The 20,291-nt window shown below is 36.8% G+C and overlaps 2 protein-coding genes across 2 annotated transcripts in view; both read right to left on the bottom strand.

The window, feature by feature from the left end:
- Nucleotides 1–5,952: 5,952 nt before the first annotated feature.
- On the bottom strand, nt 5,953–7,414 carry LOC107663600 (mid1-interacting protein 1-B-like). Its single transcript, XM_016453841.1, has 2 exons — nt 7,262–7,414; nt 5,953–6,917 (listed from the first exon to the last, which is right to left on the bottom strand). Exon 2 carries the CDS (start codon nt 6,657–6,659, stop codon nt 6,219–6,221), a length of 441 nt encoding a protein of 146 aa, XP_016309327.1. The 5' UTR covers nt 6,660–6,917; nt 7,262–7,414; the 3' UTR covers nt 5,953–6,218.
- Nucleotides 7,415–9,263: 1,849 nt separating this feature from the next.
- LOC107663595 (tetraspanin-7-like) overlaps nt 9,264–20,291 on the bottom strand; it is a 53,508-nt gene continuing 42,480 nt past the window's right edge. The window contains exons 2-8 of the mRNA XM_016453831.1: nt 16,827–17,015; nt 16,677–16,751; nt 16,455–16,550; nt 14,393–14,548; nt 14,233–14,316; nt 12,382–12,464; nt 9,264–11,404 (exon numbers count right to left, since the gene is read on the bottom strand). Coding sequence (XP_016309317.1) covers nt 12,396–12,464; nt 14,233–14,316; nt 14,393–14,548; nt 16,455–16,550; nt 16,677–16,751; nt 16,827–17,015 — 669 coding nt within the window. The 3' untranslated portion in view covers nt 9,264–11,404; nt 12,382–12,395. The remainder of the gene's footprint in view (nt 11,405–12,381; nt 12,465–14,232; nt 14,317–14,392; nt 14,549–16,454; nt 16,551–16,676; nt 16,752–16,826; nt 17,016–20,291) is intronic.

Raw genomic sequence — 20,291 nt, 5'->3', positions numbered from 1 at the left:
TATCGGAATCATTAATAATTTTAGGGCAAATTTCAAAAAGGTGGAGAGGATGCTTGGGAAAAAATGTCAGGAAGGCAGAGAGGGGCCATTTTAATGGAAAGGAAGTAATCATAGCGGGCCATTGGAGATGAAACGCAGCAGAATCCTTTGACGACTAAATGACGACGTGCTGCGCAGAGGATGCCCTTGAGCGCCCATCCGAGGTCGGCTTTCTTGTATTTAACTATTGCATGCAGATCTAGCAAAACCCGATCTCAGATCAGCTCCAGAGGGCACCTGGCAGCAGCTTATTTCAATAACCAAATCCACAATGACGGCAAAACCTGATCTCTCGCAGTGCGCAGGCCTGACCAGATCATATTCTGCTTTTCCCTGGAGATGCGAGATGCTATCTGAGGCGAGGTTTTAAAAAATAAAGATTTCAGTTAGAAGCAAAATGGATTTTACAGGCACAAAGAACTTTCTAGATCTTTAGAAAACAATCTATGTACTGATGCTTTGAAGAGTCCAGAAATAAACCAATCAGAAGAAATTCTAACATCTCGGTTTTCACATATAAGAAACCATAGTTCCTCTTTAATGTTTTGAGGAACTGTTTGTGTAGTAACTCTGATTCTGCATCATTGTTGTAGAAAAATAACTAGAAAGCCACCAATGAAACTCCAAAATAATTTTGAATCTTCTTGAAATCTTCATTTTGAAATGAATGCTCTGGTTTCAGTACAAGTTAAGCTCTGTCAGCAGTATCTGTGACATGCCCCTCAGTTCATAAAAACAAGCAAAAATCTTTTAAAGTAATACACTATGGAAGTCTATGGATGAGTTTATATCTCGCAATTTTGAGAAAGAGTCAGAATTGCGAGTTTATATCACAGTTTTGAGAAAAACATTTGAGATGTAAATTTTGATCATAATAAGGCAAAATGACTCCAAAGGACATATTTAAACTCTCCATAATGTCTTGCCCTGTTGACTTGTACAGTACATTAGTGTAAACAAATTTTGTTTGTTTTTACAACCTGACAGGCTTGAAATTATTTTCTGAGGTGGTGCATTCTGGGATTGCAATAGTCAGCTTAACTAAGAGTTTGTGAACTGAATCTGGTACCAATAAAACGTACAAACTGTTTATGATATAAATTTACACCTCCTAACATATTATACAATCCCTTGTGTGAATTAAGGCTTACATAAGTGAATGTAGCTTTCCATGACGCACTGATAGCCTTAAATCTGTGGTTGTAAAAATAATTACCGTGGCAAGATTTACAGTATAACTGAGCCATTTATATGTTTTAATTACGGCTGAATTGCCATTCCGTTTGTCACGCCTAATTTACGGTAATCTACTGTAACCTAAATACTTCAACACACAGGGGGTGGCGTAAATCAATAGCTCAGATGTTTTAAAACGATTTTTCAACACAAAAATATAATTTAAACGTACTAGAGAGTTTTCAAACTTTTCAATGAAAGCCTCTTGAGGGTGTTTAAGCGTTTGGCTCCTTCCACTGAGTCCGCGTTATTAAATTCAGCTTCCTGTAAATCAATTCCCTAACCGAATTACACACCATCTTATTTCGTTACACAGGAATCTTGTCGTCTCGTCTCCATAGTAACAACTTCGCGACACTGATTTTTGACCACCGCCATGTGGTTTGTTTCGGCCACATCGGTGGCAGCACTTGTACACAGCTTATCTTGTTATTGTCACCAGAGGAATAGGATGTCCTTCCCGATGTTTCTGAAGGGTTGCATTCTGGGAAGTCCCAGACTGTAACAGATGACCAAAAGCGAGGCCGCTGAGGAACCTGACAAGCTGCCACTGAAATAGCTCAGAGAGAGACGTCAAATACTCTGAAGAGTGAGAGATTGTAATAAGACAGCTATTTTCTTGCGCTTGGAAACAAGACACAATCCCCTTAACAAGATGGCAGCATCCGTCCTCTCCATTAGCCTGTCCTGCTAGTTTGTAACTCACTTTTACCCGTCTGCACCTAGCAAGTCATGTTTTAAAATAACTTTAAATTAACGGTTTGACGAATTCTGAAGAATATCAACTCTCCTAATTTCCCCTCATTTTCCATCCTTGCAGTTTTTGCACCACAAGCATTTTGGCCTTGATTCTCTGCAAAGAAAAACAATAGTGTGCGCTTTTGAGTTGCACCTGATCCCAGAACCCCTTTGTGCACCCAGAGGAAACGTTGCATCATACCTCATCTCCTACACAGGTGGTCTTACGATCCTCCAAAACTCCATCGTACTGCCTGGAAGTTTCAGTATGTCACGCCACAGGCTGGTCTTACATCAGCTATGGCAGACAAACAGTCGGAGTTGGAGAAAGGCTAGATCAGCAAATCCAACTGATGGCCTTCTTTCCTGTATAGTTCTCCCAGCATCCCTAATTAGGGTGCAAAAAGGAAGACGAGAGAAACATTTTTTGGTTTGGACTAGGAATGTTGCAGGAAATACAATGGAAAGTTGACAAACATGTGATACCCACCTCAAACCAGCTTTATCTACTGTGTCATGTTTTATCATGGTGGAACTATTATGGATCCATCAGTATTAAAGGTCAGTTTGTCTACTCGTCTGACCAGCTCCAAGATACATGGAGTTCAAAGAGCAAATTGTAGATTGTTTGGCTCTTAGATAACAGACAAAGCTGAAGTGTATATATATAAAAAAAAAGACTTTTTTTTTCTTTTCTTTTTTACCATACAGTGTGCAGCTTGTCAAGAACTTTGCAGAACTTTGGGTCTATAATGAACTGTGTAATGTAAAGTCAATATACCTCTACCTGTAATGCTTCAGCCAAATGGGTCAACAATAAAATTTGTTTTGGACCCAGTAATGACTATATTTAGAACAACTTGAGATAGCAATGAACTAGTACTGTATGTAGGGTTGGGTATCGTTTGGGTTTTTTAAGATACCGGTGCCTGAACCGATACTTAAAAAAAATAAAAAATAAATACCCAAAATAGGATGGATTGGCCATTATTGAGCGCTATAAACACATTTAATGTACGTTTCATTCATACTGGACACCAGAGGGTGCCCTCGCGCAGAAACTCCACATGTGCATCACAGAAGGAATAGGACTCAGGAAATCCCTATACTCTTTGCTAATATGGACAAAGATATAAACGTTTTGAATGATAAAACAAAGACAATAAACACTCGACTGCGATAATGTATAGTTTATCGGTGTTATTCAAGCCATCTTTGGTATTTTCATCATAATTAAGTATATTTATAATCAATTGCTAATCGACATAGTCTTTTTACCATATGCTTTTTACAGTATAAAACATATTTTCTGCCTCATTCTGTGACAAGAAGCCACATCAGATCATAAAAGGAAGCAGTTGTGGAGTAAAAACGTTAGTGTTCTCTGTTGTTGGACAACAGGTTTAGAAACGCTTCTCATTGCAAGTCATTACCAGGGAAGTTTAGCTTTAGGCATTTTAATTTAAGAATTAAATTAAAGTAGTAAGCTTAGCTAGCTAACGGTATCTACCTGCTGCCATCAGAGCAAGTGTAATTGCTGCATTCACGCGCTCCTCAGATGCTCTCATTTCCCGAGTTGTGCTTTTAAGTCGGAATATGAAAACAACATGGACACTCTCGTTACTACAAAGACGTGTTGGATTTGTATTATTAGAGCTCTCCAACTTGTGTTCGTGAATTTTCTCAGTTGAGAATTTATTTTTCACGTGCGGTGCCGGTGATCCTTACATCTGTTTCGGAGAACAAATATTTCATTCGATCGCTCAAGCATTTAAGTGGCACCGAAATCTGCGTTCTGATTCGGTTCTAGTACATACCGGTTACATAGGTACCAGTGCCAATGGTTTCGGTACCCAACCCTAACTGTATGTCAGCAATATTTCTGCATTGATTTATTAAGGACATACCAACTAGGCAAGTGACCTTTCTCAGTGGTGACACCTGCTGAAAAGAGTATGTTTACATGGACAGTCTTACTTTCATGATATTTCATAACCGGATAACATGTAAAGTGATGTAAAAGCACTGGTCTTTTATCAGGAAAATATCATAGAAACAAGATTACAGTCCATTTACAGTATGTTTTGATGTCAAAACCAGACAAAAACGTATGTAACTTGTAAAAATCAATCTTGTGTGCATGTCTGTTTGCATTTTGTTTACACTTTACATTTGCAATTTTATCAGTGTATAGATCTTTAACAGTTTAAGCAAAACCTCATAACAGACTATTTGTTTTGGTGTCAATACTAGACAAAAATGTAAATGTAATTTCATCATGTGCTTTTGTTTACACTTCATGTTTAAAATTTGATGAATTAGATCATAAAAATTTTAATCAAAACCTTATTGCAGTCCAAAATGTTAATGTAAAATCGACTTGTGCAATGTCTGCTTACTTTTTCGTTTGACCTTTATGTCTTACACTTCACTTTACGTTACACTTTACAGTCTACATTTTATCAGAGTAAAAAGCTTTAACAGTTTAAGCAAAACCTGATTACAGCCCATTTATGTTCTGGTGTTAAATTTAGACAAAAACTTAAATGTAATTTAGTCTTGTGTGCATATGCTTTACATTTTGTTTGCACTTTACGTTTCAGTCAGTGTAAAGATCATTAACAGTTAAAGTAAAATCTGATGATTTTGATGTCAATACTAGACAAAACCTTAAATGTAAATTTGTCTTGTGTGCATGTCTTGTTTACATCTTTTTACATTTTAAAGAGATTATCAGTGTAAGTAAAACCTGATTAGTTCAAGTTTTGATGTCAGATAAATTTGATTCTGTGCATGTCTTACATTTTTTAATGTTAAATATTTACAATTTAAGCAAAACCAATGTTTTTTTTTTTTCATTTATAAAACCAGACCAAATCTTAAATGTACATTTGTTTTGTGCGCAACTGCGCATGTCATTTTACATTTTCAATTAACAGTTTAAGCAAAACCTAAAGTGTGCTTACCATTTGATGATAACACCAGACAAAACCTTCAAACTATAGATTTTATTAGAATACAAGATTTTAGCATGAAATACTATGCATTCAGTTTGAATGACTCAAAATTTGAAGACAAATCAAGCTAGATTCTTTTTAAACAAGTTGAAAATTCCAAAAGATCTTGTAGGGGTTAATGCGTATCTTTACTATGTCTCCAAAGAGCAGTACAATTCCATATTAATCATTTCAAATTGACAGAAAACTGTCAGCCGGCCACACAGGCATCAGCAAACCCTTCCTTTAGTTTATAAGGCTTTTTCTTACAGTAGTGCGTTTAGGGCTATTAAACTAGTGTGGGCAGCTTAGATTAGAGACGTCCGTCATTAAGTGCAGCTCAAGCTGTGACTCAGCAGTGCAAAACCGAAAAATGCACTGCAGGTGCCCGGCTCTTTCAGATGTTGCCAGGTCTTAATATAACGTGCCTGATCCCTTTGCGGACCTCAGCAGCAGCTGTGCGCGCCAACACAAGCCAATGTTTGCTGAGCACCATAAGGCAAGTACACTAGGCATACTGTAAAGTGATATTTTGCAAGGACATCCCAGAAGGAAATGATTAATTGTTAATCAGGAGTTAAACACTTGCAGTGAGTAAAGAGTCACATCAGTGGGGTTGCATTTACAAAATGTTTATTTTCCAAACCATCTTTGTGATAGAAAAAAAATACATGACAACTTTCCTTCTAGACAATTACCAACAGTAACTGTGACGTAATCTCCAGGAATCTGTCAACATCCAAAAGAACCATCATACGATTCCATCAACGATCGACGTCATAAAGTACCAGCGGCTTTTCAGTGTAGAAATGTGCCTTTTATACATAATTAGTGATATTAATTCTCAGCCCAGCCTGTTATAATCTACATTAATACACTGCCAAAACTACCATAACGGCCAATGAAATGTCTTTTGCATATCTTTTTTTTATTTTAAATGTTGGCCTGTCTGCTTAAATAAATCGCATTTCATTTCAAAAGCCTGTTTCCAAGCCAGTATCCAGGTTGTGCAAACAATATCAAGGGATATTAGCAGGGGAATTGAGGGTGCTTGTAAACCGGCGTCGAATACAAGTCTTTTTTCCGATCCGGGGAATTAAGGATGCACGGAAGCCACCAGGGGCCCATTTGGCTTCAACCCCTGCTGCACCCTCTTGTGAACTTTTTTTGCGGTCCACCGATGATGGATGGAGTAAGCTCTAGTTCATTTCAATTCCCGCAGCCACCGATACCAATTTCTTGCTTGTACCTGTTTGTTAAAGTGTTGGCTTTTCGGGTGAGCTTCGCCAGAACCGTATGCAGTCCATTTAGATGAAAATGAAACTGCTTCTCCAAGTCCTCATCGTTCGGTTCAATGCGAGACATCTCCAGGGCCGTCGTCACGCCGTGCTTTTCCTTGCGCCTCTCGTCGGCTTGAAGTACACCCCATTCGATATCGTTCCTAATTGATTTGAGGAGCACATAAGAGCCGTACATGTCTCCCTCCTGGAAGGAGTTCACCTCTTTCTCCCCTTCCTGGTCCAATGGGACATCCCTCAGCAAACTTGGCACCATAATCGTCTGGTCCATGTTGGTCACGGCACCAATAAACCGGTTCATGGCATTGAAGAGGGAGCTTTTTTGGTTGTAAGAATCGCAGATTTGCATCATTGTTGCTGTCCTATTGACCTGCAGGGTTTTGATCAGAAGCAGAACGAAGAGCAGCAGTAGATGTAGTTATTCTTGGGCTGGACGGTCCAGATATATCTAATGGAGGGTTATCCGCTATTACTCGTGTCCAGAGAGGGCTCAGGTTCCTTGTGCGCTTCACTAAAGTGAGTTTCTAAAAGCGCAGGTGGATTTAAAGCAAGGGCGTGGCTTGCACATGTCAATCAAACGTGTAACCAGGTCGTAACCGGATAATGTGACCTGAAATAACACAACAGATGCGTTAAAGATTAGTGGGAATGCACACAATATTATATAATCAAAAGAAAAAGCATGTAGAATACGAGGCAGAGAAGCCAAGAAATATAAAGAATACGTTTACTAATCTTTTTCAGTATATGTACAAACATGCTTTGGTATGAAATATACAGATTATTATGCATTTAGTAAAACTAATTAGAATTGAATTTAAATATGTATTAAAAACTGTATTCTGAACGCGCATTATATGCTTCCTACCACTCCGGAAAACCGGAAAAGCCGGCCGGCAAACTAAGCGTCAATCTATCGAGTCTAACAAATAACGCAAGCTTCTAAACACCCACCTTTGCTGATATTTGTCTTGCCTTAAATCCGAAAACGTCCGGCAAAGTCCAAGGAAACCGATGATAAAGTCGCTGAAAGATAACAGACTCGTCTAGCAACCGACCGAGGGTGAGGCCGCATGTAACGCTATGCCGCTTATGAATATTCATGAGACGAGGCATCAGCCCACAGCCGCTCAGCCGCTCTAGTCCAATCAGAAGCCAGTCGCTAGGAGGACGGCGCCTCTCGACAGCCAATCAGAGGGCAGAAAGGGAATCCAGCGGCGTGCCGAGGCTGCAGCTCACGGTCAAAGACACGACAGTGGACGAGAAGAATAGCGTATGAGGGAACTACCGGACTGATGAAAGTACCTTCTACATTGCGTATAGAGCTCATACTTACAGTGCCAGAACGGTTTCTTCATTCGCTTTATTTTCACTTCCCATTCTTAAATGTCGAATACCAACTTAATATTTAAAAAAACTGTATTTTTGTGTGTATAAATGGAGCTTTCTGATCTTATACCACTTTTCAAGGACAATGGCTTTATATGCCAGCATATAGACAATGGCTTTATATGCCAGCAAGAACCGAAAATGCTCTTCACATCATCAGAACGATATTTGATGATAGCTGAAACATATAAAGGTAATTTTTCACAAAGTGACAAAAATACATGACAGTCTACTTTATACATTTTTTTAAATGTTCAGTTTGTTCCTATAGAGACTGTAGGCCTATGCCAAGCCTGCACAGATCAGTGGAATTATGCAATTACTAACTTGCAAATATTAGTATGATGTACAATGACACAAGGGGAAAGAGTGAATGTCACGAATCAAACACAGAACTACATACAGCCTCACCTAAATGTATTTGTTCGCTCAAGTCGCTTTTTCAGTCGTTGCTTTGAATAATATCAAGGAATGTGAATTTTATTGTAAAGAAAGATAGCAGAACACTATGCAAAACACGTCACAATTAAATGAGGTTTATTTGGGTTTTAAATGATAAAACAGTAGGTAAACTGTTCAAAATGAGGACAAACTGTATTGGACACTTCGCTATCAAAAGTAAGTGGAACAGGTTCATGTAGACTCCACTTGTTTTGATGTTTCAGGTCATTTTTAAAAGTGTCGGACAGATAGTACTTGCTTTTGGGGGGGCATTAGATCTGTTCTTTATATATGATCTTATTCTTAGAAGATACAATATCTGCATTAAAATCCATGTCTGCATGATTATTTGCATGGGCTTTCCCAATGAACGGAGATCTCCTTTCGTTGTGGCTGCAGCGGCCCCGTTACGTTTTTCAACAACATCGTGGTGCCATCTAGCGGTCAGGAAGGGAACAGCGTTCTGCCTTCAAGCCACGACAAAACAAGCGAGGCCATTTTCACACCATTAGGGTGACCATACGTCCTCTTTTTCCCGGACATGTCCTGGCTGGGATTTCTAAATCGCTTTAAAAGTACGGGTTTTCGCTTTGTTTTCCTATTGTTTATATCAGGGGTGTCCAAACTCGGTCCTGGAGGGCCGATGTCCTGTAGAGTTTTGCTCCAACTTGCCTCAACAGACCTGCCTGGAAGTTTCTAGTATGCCTAGTAAGAGCTTGATTAGCTGGTTCAGGTGTGTTTGATTAGGGTTGGAGCTAAACTCTGCAGGACACCAGCCCTCCAGGACCGAGTTTGGGCACCCCTGGTTTATATACTTGCTGAAGGCAATGACTGAAAAGTAGTTTGACCAATACCATGCAGGCAGTGTATAATCGACCAATCGTGGCAATCGAGATGGTGGGATCTACAGAAAATGGTCAAAAGCAATGCAAATATGCATTTATAATTAATGTACTTACAAGGACAGTACAAACAAAGCCAAACCTGGACCCTTTACCCAATTTAGAAATCAGGACCAGAGCGTGTCTGGGAAAAAAAAGAGGACTTGTGGACCTACACATGATCCCCATCCATCCAGTTCAACCACAAACACACAGACCTCAAATGAAGACAAACCAGAAGCTGATAACGACGAAGAACCATTTTATTCATAGAGATCACGGTTGTTTACAATATCAACGTACATTTTGTTGGCATGCTAGCTGGTGATGCATTTTAAAAAGTTTTCTTTTTATTATACAAAGTATATTATTACTCCGCTCGTCTATCTGGAGATGTGTAGTTCATCACGTGTGTTCAGACTATGAATTCTGGAACCTAACACTTAAAGACCCATCAACACAAGGGGCAGCTGCAGAAATGATGGTTTGACATTAATATAACAGCTACACGTCCTAAATGAGAATTAATGATCAATGAGAAAAGCATACAAAACAATAACACAAAATTAAATGTAAAAAAGAGAAATGCACATTGACACACGTAAATATGGAATTCAGTTGACTGGTACTTCACGATTCAAAATAAAAAGTCAAGAAAGCCAAAGACTGCAGCGATTTCTACCACACATGCATAAATAAATAAACAATAAATAAACAGCAGAGGTGTCTAAAGCTTGGTTCATTCTTGCAAAAATGAACCAACAAAGCACTTTATTATGCAGAAAACCTCCAGAAAACCTGTGATTATTCCACTTTATATAATGTTGTAAATCAAATTCCTCCAGCATTTAACTATGTTTTTAAGAGCTGTTCTCCTGCCAACATAATCACTCTAGCATGACATGATGCTGATTATTATTATTTTTACTTTGAGTAAAAAGTAATATAACAGTGTGTGTGTGTGTGTATATATATATATATATATATCAGTTTCACAAAGAGTTCTTACAAATGTTAACCTTTTTAGAGCTTTTGTAAGGTGCTATATTTTTTATTATATTTTTCTAAGCATTCTTAGAAATATCATTCTTGTTATCCTTCATATATCTCATGCAGATTGAAAATTCCCAGAGCTGATTACATTCTTACAGTAAAAAGCCACAAAATAATAGCAAATACAGTGTCTCACAAAGTAGGTATGGTGTAAAACTGTAACTACAACGCATAAACTGCAAAATTACCCATTAAACAGTGTTTAGATAGTACTCTGAAATATCTCCTTGTCTTACAATGACATAAAAGCCACTAGTTTTAAGGGCACATGTTGTCAGTCTAATCTTCAGTCTAATTGTATTTTGAGTTCTGTACGCAGCTAAATGTGGCAGAAATTGCCACATAAATTGTTTTTGGCTTTCACGACAAGACAAAATCGATGTTTTTGACTCTGTACGTGATTTTGTCGAGTCACTTTCAACCCAGCGCTGAGATGTGGAGCAAAAAATAAAGACAAAAAAAGCCATTTCTGAGATAAACCCCTTTGCCAAAGATTTTACAACAGCAACAACAACAACAAAAACATATTGTCATCTGTATTTTTTTTTCTTTTTTAAGTTTTCCTCTTGAAAAAGCAATTAACTAACAAATCTGCATTGAAGTCTCTTTTTAGGGGTTAAGTAACACCTTGTCCTAACCAGATGTGTGAAAATACTGCACAAAGCCACAATAGCCAATCAGAATGTTTGATGTGTAATATACAGCAATCTGGACCAATGAGAATTCACTGTGGGCGGAGCTACCAACTGCAACGTGACAAATAGAAACCAAGCTAGCAAAATGGCAGATAGATAAGAAAAAACACTTTTAAATAGTTTTTCTTCTCAAAAAAGGGATAGATATCTAACAAACCACACTTAAGTTGCGTTTATGTTCCAAATATTAAGTAATTTCTCTGTCTAAAAATAGAAAAAGGCAAAACCACAGCTAACCTGAACATATTTGATATGCAGCTAGAGAGTGATTGTGATATCGATTGGCTTGTATGTGACTGGTTAGGACGCGGTGTTACAGAAACGCTGTTGACTTTAGTTCTAGTGTGTGTAAGATGGTTTCCGCATGCAAGGTTTTTGTACAGAGTAAAGTACGCGTGCGCAGGAGTGCATCTTAAAACCATTTCCTTTTCCTCGCTAACGCTGACGTTTCGAAAGGAGAGGCTTTGGTCATGGCACAACTGCATGATTAAGGAATGACGGAAAGGAGAAAAAAGAAGGCAGGAAAGACAGAATGAAAGATAAAAAGAGGAGAGAATAAAAAAGAGACGAGAAAGAATGGAGTGTGCTAGCATTTTTGGGTTGCTTTCCCTTTCCAAGGTGTCGTACGTCTTCTGTGCCTGTAGAAACGGGAAAGAGGTTTAAATACATTCTCACACACAAAGTTTTCTTAGCACAGCTTTGGTGAGGAGATTGAAATTTAAGTCACTATTCACTGAAAATTCCTCCACTCCACTACAGTTCTAAAATTTCTGCATATTCAAAGAGGCTAGAAGTTTGTTTACAAAGAGAATTTGATGAAATTCTAAGGCAACGTTGCACGTATACTTAAAAAAAAACAACAAAGAAACTTACAAATAATATATGTATTTATATATTTAATTAACATTTAAAAATGTTATTATTTCAAAATGAATGGCTGCAATATAACAAAAAGTGAAAAATTGAAGGGGGTCTGAATACTTTCCGTACCCACTGTATATATATATATGCAACTGCATTTTAGTTCATCATTTGAATTTTTTATTTAAATAAAATATACAATTTCATTATATATATAATTTTAAGAAATCTATATATACACACACACACACACACACATATATATATATATATATATATATACACACACACATGTATATACACTTGCCTGTTCATTTTAGAAACATAAAAGTAAACTTAATTATGCTTATACATTGCAAGTTTGCAATGACTTCACAAAAACCTTATAAAAATGTTTTATGTTTGATATTTATATATAAATATGTACAAATTATATATATATATATAAAATTATCTTAATTTCTAAATTATTTATTGATTTATTAATTATAATTTGAAGTATATAATTGGTTATATATGTATACTTAATGGGAACGGCAAATGAAATGATTTTATTTAATATTTCTATTTTATTTAATACTTTATCCGACATTTGCATCTTTACGACACGCTAACCCCAAACTCCACTGAGAGTGAGCTATTTGTGTATCATGATGAGTTGCAGTCCATTTCAAATGAGACAGTATGCTACGGCTAAAGCTAGTCAGTAGCTCATGTGTTTAACGGACTGTGTGTGTGAGTGTGTGCGTCTCACCTGTGCACACGCCGCTACACCATCTCGTACTGATTGGCAGTGATGAATCGTGACAGACAGCAGGCCAACAGCATCCCGATCAGCTGAAAAACACACACGCACGTGGCCGTTACCATGGTAAAGCTGTTTCCCAGGGCTTTTTTTTTGCTCCCTCTCCCAACGTAATTGCTAATTAAATTAAATTGCGATAGTCGTTACCGCCGGCTGCTCTCCCGGGTTTTCGGTTCGCTCTCTCCGCAAGCACCAAATACTAGTTATAATCATAATGAATGTTTACTTATTCCCGTTTAACCGAGCCAAAAGAATTCCACGTGTGCGGCGGAAGATTAGACGTCCCTAAGAGATGTCATTGATTCGGGCCGCCCGTGTGCTCACAGATAACGTTTACAGTTCAATTAGCATCGCGTGTGCACGGCAGAGGGGTCGAGGTGTTCCTGCACGGCCCTTTGGACCCATTAGTGCGGATGGAGCGATATCTGCATAATGGTCCCGAAGTGGAAGCGTGAGTGACAGAGCGCCTGATTGCGTTTGAATCGGCACGTTCGCTAGCAAACCCCAGCTGCACCACACGCTCAGCTCCTGCGCCTGTGTCTATGTGTGTTTACTAAATGAGGGTTGGGAAAACACAGACAGCCCGGGGTCGGCGTTCACGGTGGGGTTGTCATGGCAGCGCGGCTCTCGCTCGAGCTTTTAGACGCGCCGTTACCCAGTGACTCATTTAGACAGCGCGAACTGCTCCACCTGTGCGAGACAACAGCAGCCAGCTGTTCAGCTCGCTTCAGCGGTAAACGGAAAACAGATTGGAGTAAATATTAGCTCGCAAACGATCGTCTCAGACGTGATTATTACGTCTCAAGGAGAGGAAAAACATTCCTGCTTATGTTTAGATGAAATTAACGGCAGTTTTTTAGATAATAACATCAAGCAGTTGTGTGAGTTTGGGGCGGGACTATCTTTTTGTTTGACCAATCAAGAGGTAATTTCTATATATATAGCAGCAATCTTTTACATATAAGTCTTAAAACTATTAATATCTAAAAAAAAAGGTAAAAACAATCAAATGAAATGTTTTAAAAATGGGTGTGAATATTTAAAATCAAATGTTTAAAATAAAAGTATAGAATATGAAATAAGTGCAGAATATTAAAAGAGATAAAAACAATAAAATAAAATGTTTAATAAGTGTAGAATATAAAAAAGTAAAAAAAAAAAAAAAAAATGTTTAAAATACAAGTGTAGAACATCTTTAAAAATATTTAAAGTATAAAATGTTTAAAATAAGTGTACGTTTTAAAAAAATGTTTAATTTAAAATAAAAATACAAATATATTAAATGTTTAAAATAAAAAAAATAAATGTTTAAAAGAAAAACTATTGAATATATTTTTTTAATGTGTAAAAAAAAGAGGAAAATTTGTAAAAAAAAAAACTGACTTAAAAAAAAAATAATTCAGATTTCCTGTAACCAAAAAAAATGTAAAAAAAAAGAGTAAAAGAAAAAAAAAACAAAGCCCCGTTCACACCAAGAACGGTAACTATAAAGATAACTATAAAGATATTAGCGTCCATACCAGCGGACGATATCGTCTGTTTATTCTTAGCATACACTCGTCGCTTTAAATTCTCAAGCTTGTGACAGCAAGATGGATTCTGATTGGGCGTCAATGTTTGTATCGTTCATCAGCAGGAAAAAATTGCTCTGGAAGTGATTCCAATGATATAGTTCCTCTGTGCCTTTATCGTTATAGCTGTGGTGTGGACTCTGCTATTCTTTAACATTGAGAATGATTTTTAGAACTATATTTTTATCGTTATCGTCCTTGGTGTGAACAGGCCTTAAGTCCATCCTACCTGCGAGAATGCAATTCCAAACGTTACTCCAGCAATAATGCCCACGTTAGTCTCAATGAAAGTCGTCACCAGCTCATAGCAGCCCTGAACACAACAGAAGCATTATAAGTACATGAAAAACACAATCAGTGTGTGTGGTTGGTAAGTGTGTGTGTGTTACCTGCTGATGGACTTTGGTGGCCGCTATGGTGGCGTTTCGCAGGTCTGAGGAGTTGCAGTCGGAGATGTTAGCGCAGCAGCTTGGAGGAATTCCATTCACAGGGAAATAAACGCTGGAGAACCAGCTGGTGTAGTTCAGAACTCCACAACAACGCAACTGAACACAGTCAGAGAGAATATCATACAGATCAGAGCTCATGACAGGTAATGCTAAATCTCAATCTATCTATCTATCTATCTATCTATCTATCTATCTGCTTAACAACCCCCTTAAAACTACCTGGAACACATCAACACCCTAGAAAACCCAAGCACCCAGAATATCTTAGAAACCCCCTAGCAATCACAAAGAATGACCTTACAACTACCTAACAACCAGAAAATATCTTAGCAACACTCTAACCACCAGGAATACCTTAGCAACCCACTAGCAACCACAAAGAATGCCCTTACAACTACCTAACCAGAAAATTTCTTAGCAGCACCCTAACCACCAGAAATACCTTAGCAACCCCCTAGCAACCATACAGAATGTCCTTACTACTACCTAACAAACAGAAAATATCTTAGCAAACAACCTAACCACCCGGAATACCTTGGCAACTCCCTAGCAACCACACAGAATGCCCTTGCAAGTGCCTAACAACCAGAAAATATTTTAGCAACACCCTAACCACCAGGAATACCTTAGCAACCACAAAGAATGCCCTTGCAACTACCTAACAATCATTAAATTTCTTAGCAACCCTCAACCACCCAGAATACCTTAGCAACCCCCTAGCAACCACAATGATTGCCCCTTACTACTACTAGCGAGCAATTGTGTAGGATAGAACTATTTTCCTGCTCATCTGGACACATGTGTAAACAAAAATATAACCTAATAAGTTACAATTAAGGCGTATTGAATGTTAAAATGCATTTTAAACAAAGTTAAGTGCTTATCATTACCCATTTTACTCTTAATAATTTAATACATTTCATAATTTAAAAGCTTAGTTCAGAAGTATCGAATCGGTATCGATATCGACGATACTGCCTTGAAAAATATCGGTATCGTATCGAAAACAAAATAAGTGGTATCGCCCATCCCTAGTCCGTTCTCGAACCGTTCCGTGTATTTCCACTGTAGAAAAGGTTGTTCCGGGCCGAAACTGACTTCTTTCATATTTGTCGACCAATATGCAGAAAACTACGTCAGTATATCATCATAAACACAGCTGTTTTTGTCTTACGTGAACGTAAACAGATGAGAAAGAAAACGCTCGTGTACAGTATTTTTTAGATCTGCGTGCGTTCGGTGTTAAAGAGACAGCAGCCTAATAAACGCACTGCCTGTCATTAATGTTAATCAAAGAACAAAAGAAAATCATTCACTGATCTTGACTGAATATATTTAATAACTTTAATTGATTAATCTATATTTTATTTATGAAAAGAAAACTATGCAGTGTTTTTAAACTTTTAATTACAGTTTCTGTACCTGAAATTTTATTCAGTTGTATTTATTTATGATATTGCTAATTGATTTGTTTGTTCCTATCTTATTACTGACTGTTTACTTGTCTTTTACACTTTAATATTTGAAATTTATATTAATCTAGTTGTTTTTGCTGTGGTATTTTTTTTTAAAGCATAGGCAAAATTCCTCTTGCAGTGCTCTGTAGGCTGCTGATTTTTGCTCGTGTTATTCAGCTGCAACAGAATGCTTTGTAAAAAGACAGAATAAATGTTTGACATCTAAATGTTTGACTTAATTTTTTTTATATTGGATTTTTTATCTTATTGGAATCGATAAGAATCGGAATCGATCAGCAGAATCGGAATCGGAATCGATAAAATTCAAACGATACCCAACCCTACTTGTAACATCTCAGCAAGAACTAGCAATCAGTCTAACGGACATGCAAACTATAAATTTAAAGCTTCAAGAACTAGTTATTAGTTAACTTTGTCTTTGTCTAGATTTCCTGATTTTTAATGCAGATTATGATACATTTTTCCTTACACTAGATAAACAGTATTAAACCGATGAACTGATGTTAACCAGTGTTTGAACGTACACTCCTCTGGATGTTGTCCACCGCGATGCTCCTCTCGTCCTGGGCGTTGTAGTTCTGAATGGCCTCGTTGTATGTCCTCATAAAGGTGCCTTTGATCTGAGTAAACACACACACACACTCTGTCAGATGTCACCAGAACAAGCCCTCCTAGTGCGAGACAGATGGAGATCTCTGAGAAGCATTATGGGTCACCACCGGAGAATATGCATATGCACGTCTCACCTCATGACGGAAAACAAAGCCCGAGATGCCAGCGACCAGCTCGGCCAGGAACACCAGAGACAGGAACATGGCGTACTAGAGATGAGAGAGATGTGTTAGCTGTTAGGGGCGTCATTTGATGTAAAATGTGCTCCCTGAGGCTAAACTCACCAGTTTGAGCATCCATGGGCTCCCGCGGCACGTGGCGAAGCATCCAAACAGTCCGAACACGATGATGGTGGTCCCGGTCCCGATGAGCACGTAGGGAGCATTGGTGGAGTTCTCAGCAATCAGAGAGATGTACGGACCCAGAATGAATTTCCCCCATAATCCCACTGCAAGCAGGATCGCCCCCGTGATCTACAGAGAAAGACAAACATTAGAACTTTTAACGTTAAACCCATCTAGTAAGGACTTTTACTCCTTTGCTACCATCTAGTGGACAATACATGAAGACAGCAAAACACAACATGGAAATGATGATTCTGATCAACCAGTAATGAGCTTCTGTGGTTGAATATTTTATAATAATGACCCCAATTTGAATCATTTACTAATTTCTTATTATCAGTGTTGTTGTTAACTAAAACTAAAACTATTAAAAATAGTTTTCTGTAATTGAAATAGAGTATAAATATTAGATAAAAACACTTTTATTAATTAAAACAAGATGAAGTTGAAATACTACAATTACTCAAATTATATTACATATTTATAATAAAATTATAAAAAAAATATAAAAATAGTAGTAACTTTTAAATAGAAATGTCAAAACCACATAACAAGATCACTAAAAAGTAAATAAAAAAATGTATGAAAAATATAATAAAAAATAAAAGCTAATTCAAAACTTTAATACTGTATTAGTATATAAATCATACTAAAATAACACTGCCTATTAGCTGTTCTAATTTCACGCCTCTTGTGTTGCTTCTAGTCAAATAATGAAATAATTTCAATTCAAACCAAAATTGGATAGTAATATTGCTATATGTCCTAAAAGCTATATGTTCAATTTTATGTTTAGATTATTTTGTAGTATTTTATGTGTTGTTTACATATTATGTGTACATATTTTATGTCAAAACTATTCTGATTTGCTTTAGTATGTACCGATTAGTATTATAAAAGTTTTATATATACGCCAGTTGACTTTAATTGAAATATGAAAAAAAAAACATTTTTAAAAGCACAAATTCAAACTTTGTTACTGGGATTTATGTCATAAAAAATAAATACTAAATAAATAAATAGAAAAGTTGTTTTACAAATAAACATTTTAAAACCGAACCAGAATCATTTATATCTTGAATATAAATGCATATAAACTCCAGCCTACAAAAAAACATTTTCTAGATTTTTTTACGTACTGAATGCATAATGTATTTAATATGTTTACCCTTATTTTATAATAGGCAGTTTTTATAGTTTAGTCACACAAATATGTATCACAAACAACCATTCAATCCATTTCAATGTGTTGACCTGAAGAGGGCGCCGGTGTATTTCTCCATCACTAGAAGGTTCTATGAAACACGGGACGGCAGGATGTCACTTAATAGATGATCTACATGATAGGCCTAATAGAAACACAACTATTCTTATGAAAATACATAAGCCTCATTATAATGTGCATCTAAACATGCCTCATCTTTCCTGTTTCATCTAAACGTCACTTACAAAAAGTGCCATGGCATTTCCATGATTTGAATGAATCTGTTAAACATGTTGTTTAAATGGTATTTAATCAACTAATCATTGAGGGCATTCAATTAATAATTGTAATCATTTTTAGTTTAGAAACTAGGTGAAACAGATTGTGTTTCGGCTGTTTGGATCGTTCTCTCAGAGTTTATTATTAAGTTTTTATCAGCAGTCTGGAGGACACATGGGAGAAAGTCGCCTTCGGCTGCTTGTGCTGAACCAGTTTAGCCTGCTAGCGGATGGACCACAGATTCAACACGACGAACTGAACCCAGATCAACACATACAGGACATTTCTGCATGTAATCATCACTGCATCTGAAATGCCATGACTAATATCCACGCATTCGAGATGAGCAATAGTGTGGAGTTGGCACGCGCTCATGATGCTACCCACAGAAACGGCCATGAATAAGTAAACCCACATCCCACACAGAACAGTCTGATGCCGTCATTTTGCCACCTCTGAAAGAGTCATTGTTTTTATGGATATGCTATTGATGGTGTGAAGAGCTATTATGGCACAAGCTAAACTCAATAGTGAACTGCCTTGGTGCCTACAGCCTACAAGGCAGCATGCTAACTAAAAAGAAACCTTATGCAACATTATATAGCCTAATTAGAGTTCCAAATTGTAGGTGTGTCCCAAATCGCGTACTTATGCACTATTCTATGACGTTCTGTAGTATAAATAGTGCAAGTAGTGTGTTCACACTGAAAATTCCAAAAGAAAAAAAGTGCACTTTAAATACCCGGATGATGCACTTAAATAACTGAAAAAACGAAGTGTGGAATGTTGGATACTTTATGCACTCAACTGTCGCAGCTTTAAGTCGCAAAGGGGGAGGGGGTATCAGAATCAGATTATTAATGACAAAATAACCTTATAAAATTCATACATTACATGGTTGAGTACATAGTGCACAAGTAGCATAGTGTATAGTGCATCATTTGGGTTAGTGTTTGATGTTAGCATGTTGCTAAGCTAACAGTTCAAAATCTTGTAAAAAACAATAACTTAAATAAGTGCAAAATTCACACAGCACCCACAAATATACTTTTTATCATTAGCCTAACATGCTACTAAGCTAACAGTGCAACATACGCGAATTGGCAAAATATACATAACACAAAAATGTTAAACATGCTAAATGTTACTACATTTTTTTGTCATTAGCATGTTGCTAAGCTAACATTGAAACAACAATACTTGAATGAGCATAAAATACAGCCAAATATACATAAATGCAAATGTTAAATACTACCACAACACTTTTATGTCATTAGCATGTTGCTAAGCTAACACTGCAGCAACAATACTTTAACAAAAATATACATAGTTAATAAAGTACGCATAAAACACCAATATTATGTTACATACTGCTATGGTACTCTTTGTCATTAGCATGTTTCTAACAACATGATACTTCAACAGGCATAAAAAAAAATACAAATTTTGGCTAAAATGATCAATTTTTAATTTCACTGGACATTAACATTTTTTGGACATGGTAACATGGTAATATTATGTTTTTACCATGCTATTATCACAAATATATAACAAAGCAGTATGATATTCAAATCTGATAGCTACGGTATCAGATCAGAATTTTGATGTTAATATGTTGTCGAAAGTACCAAAAAGCACCATGGAAAAGCTGGACAATGTTGACTGAAATAATTTGAAATAACATTTTGACATTGTACCATGTTTTTTCGGAATATATACTATGCTAATTAGTGATCGACCGATATTGATATTTTATAACCGATACAGATACCAATTATTTGCATGTTTATGTGCCCGATAACCGATATGCAGAACCGATATTTATTTACTGTTATAAAGTAAATAAATGACTGAGTGAAGTAAGTCCATACTTCACTTTGATTTTTCCTCCTTTGTCATCTTAAAAAAAAGAAAAAAAAAAA

Source organism: Sinocyclocheilus anshuiensis, unplaced genomic scaffold (genome assembly GCF_001515605.1).
Source record: "Sinocyclocheilus anshuiensis isolate Anshui unplaced genomic scaffold, SAMN03320099.WGS_v1.1 scaffold77, whole genome shotgun sequence".
In the NCBI taxonomy this organism is placed as follows: Eukaryota; Metazoa; Chordata; class Actinopteri; order Cypriniformes; family Cyprinidae; genus Sinocyclocheilus; species Sinocyclocheilus anshuiensis.
The sequence above is the reverse complement of the archived record's forward strand: the minus strand, read 5'-3'. Positions and strand labels throughout refer to the sequence as shown.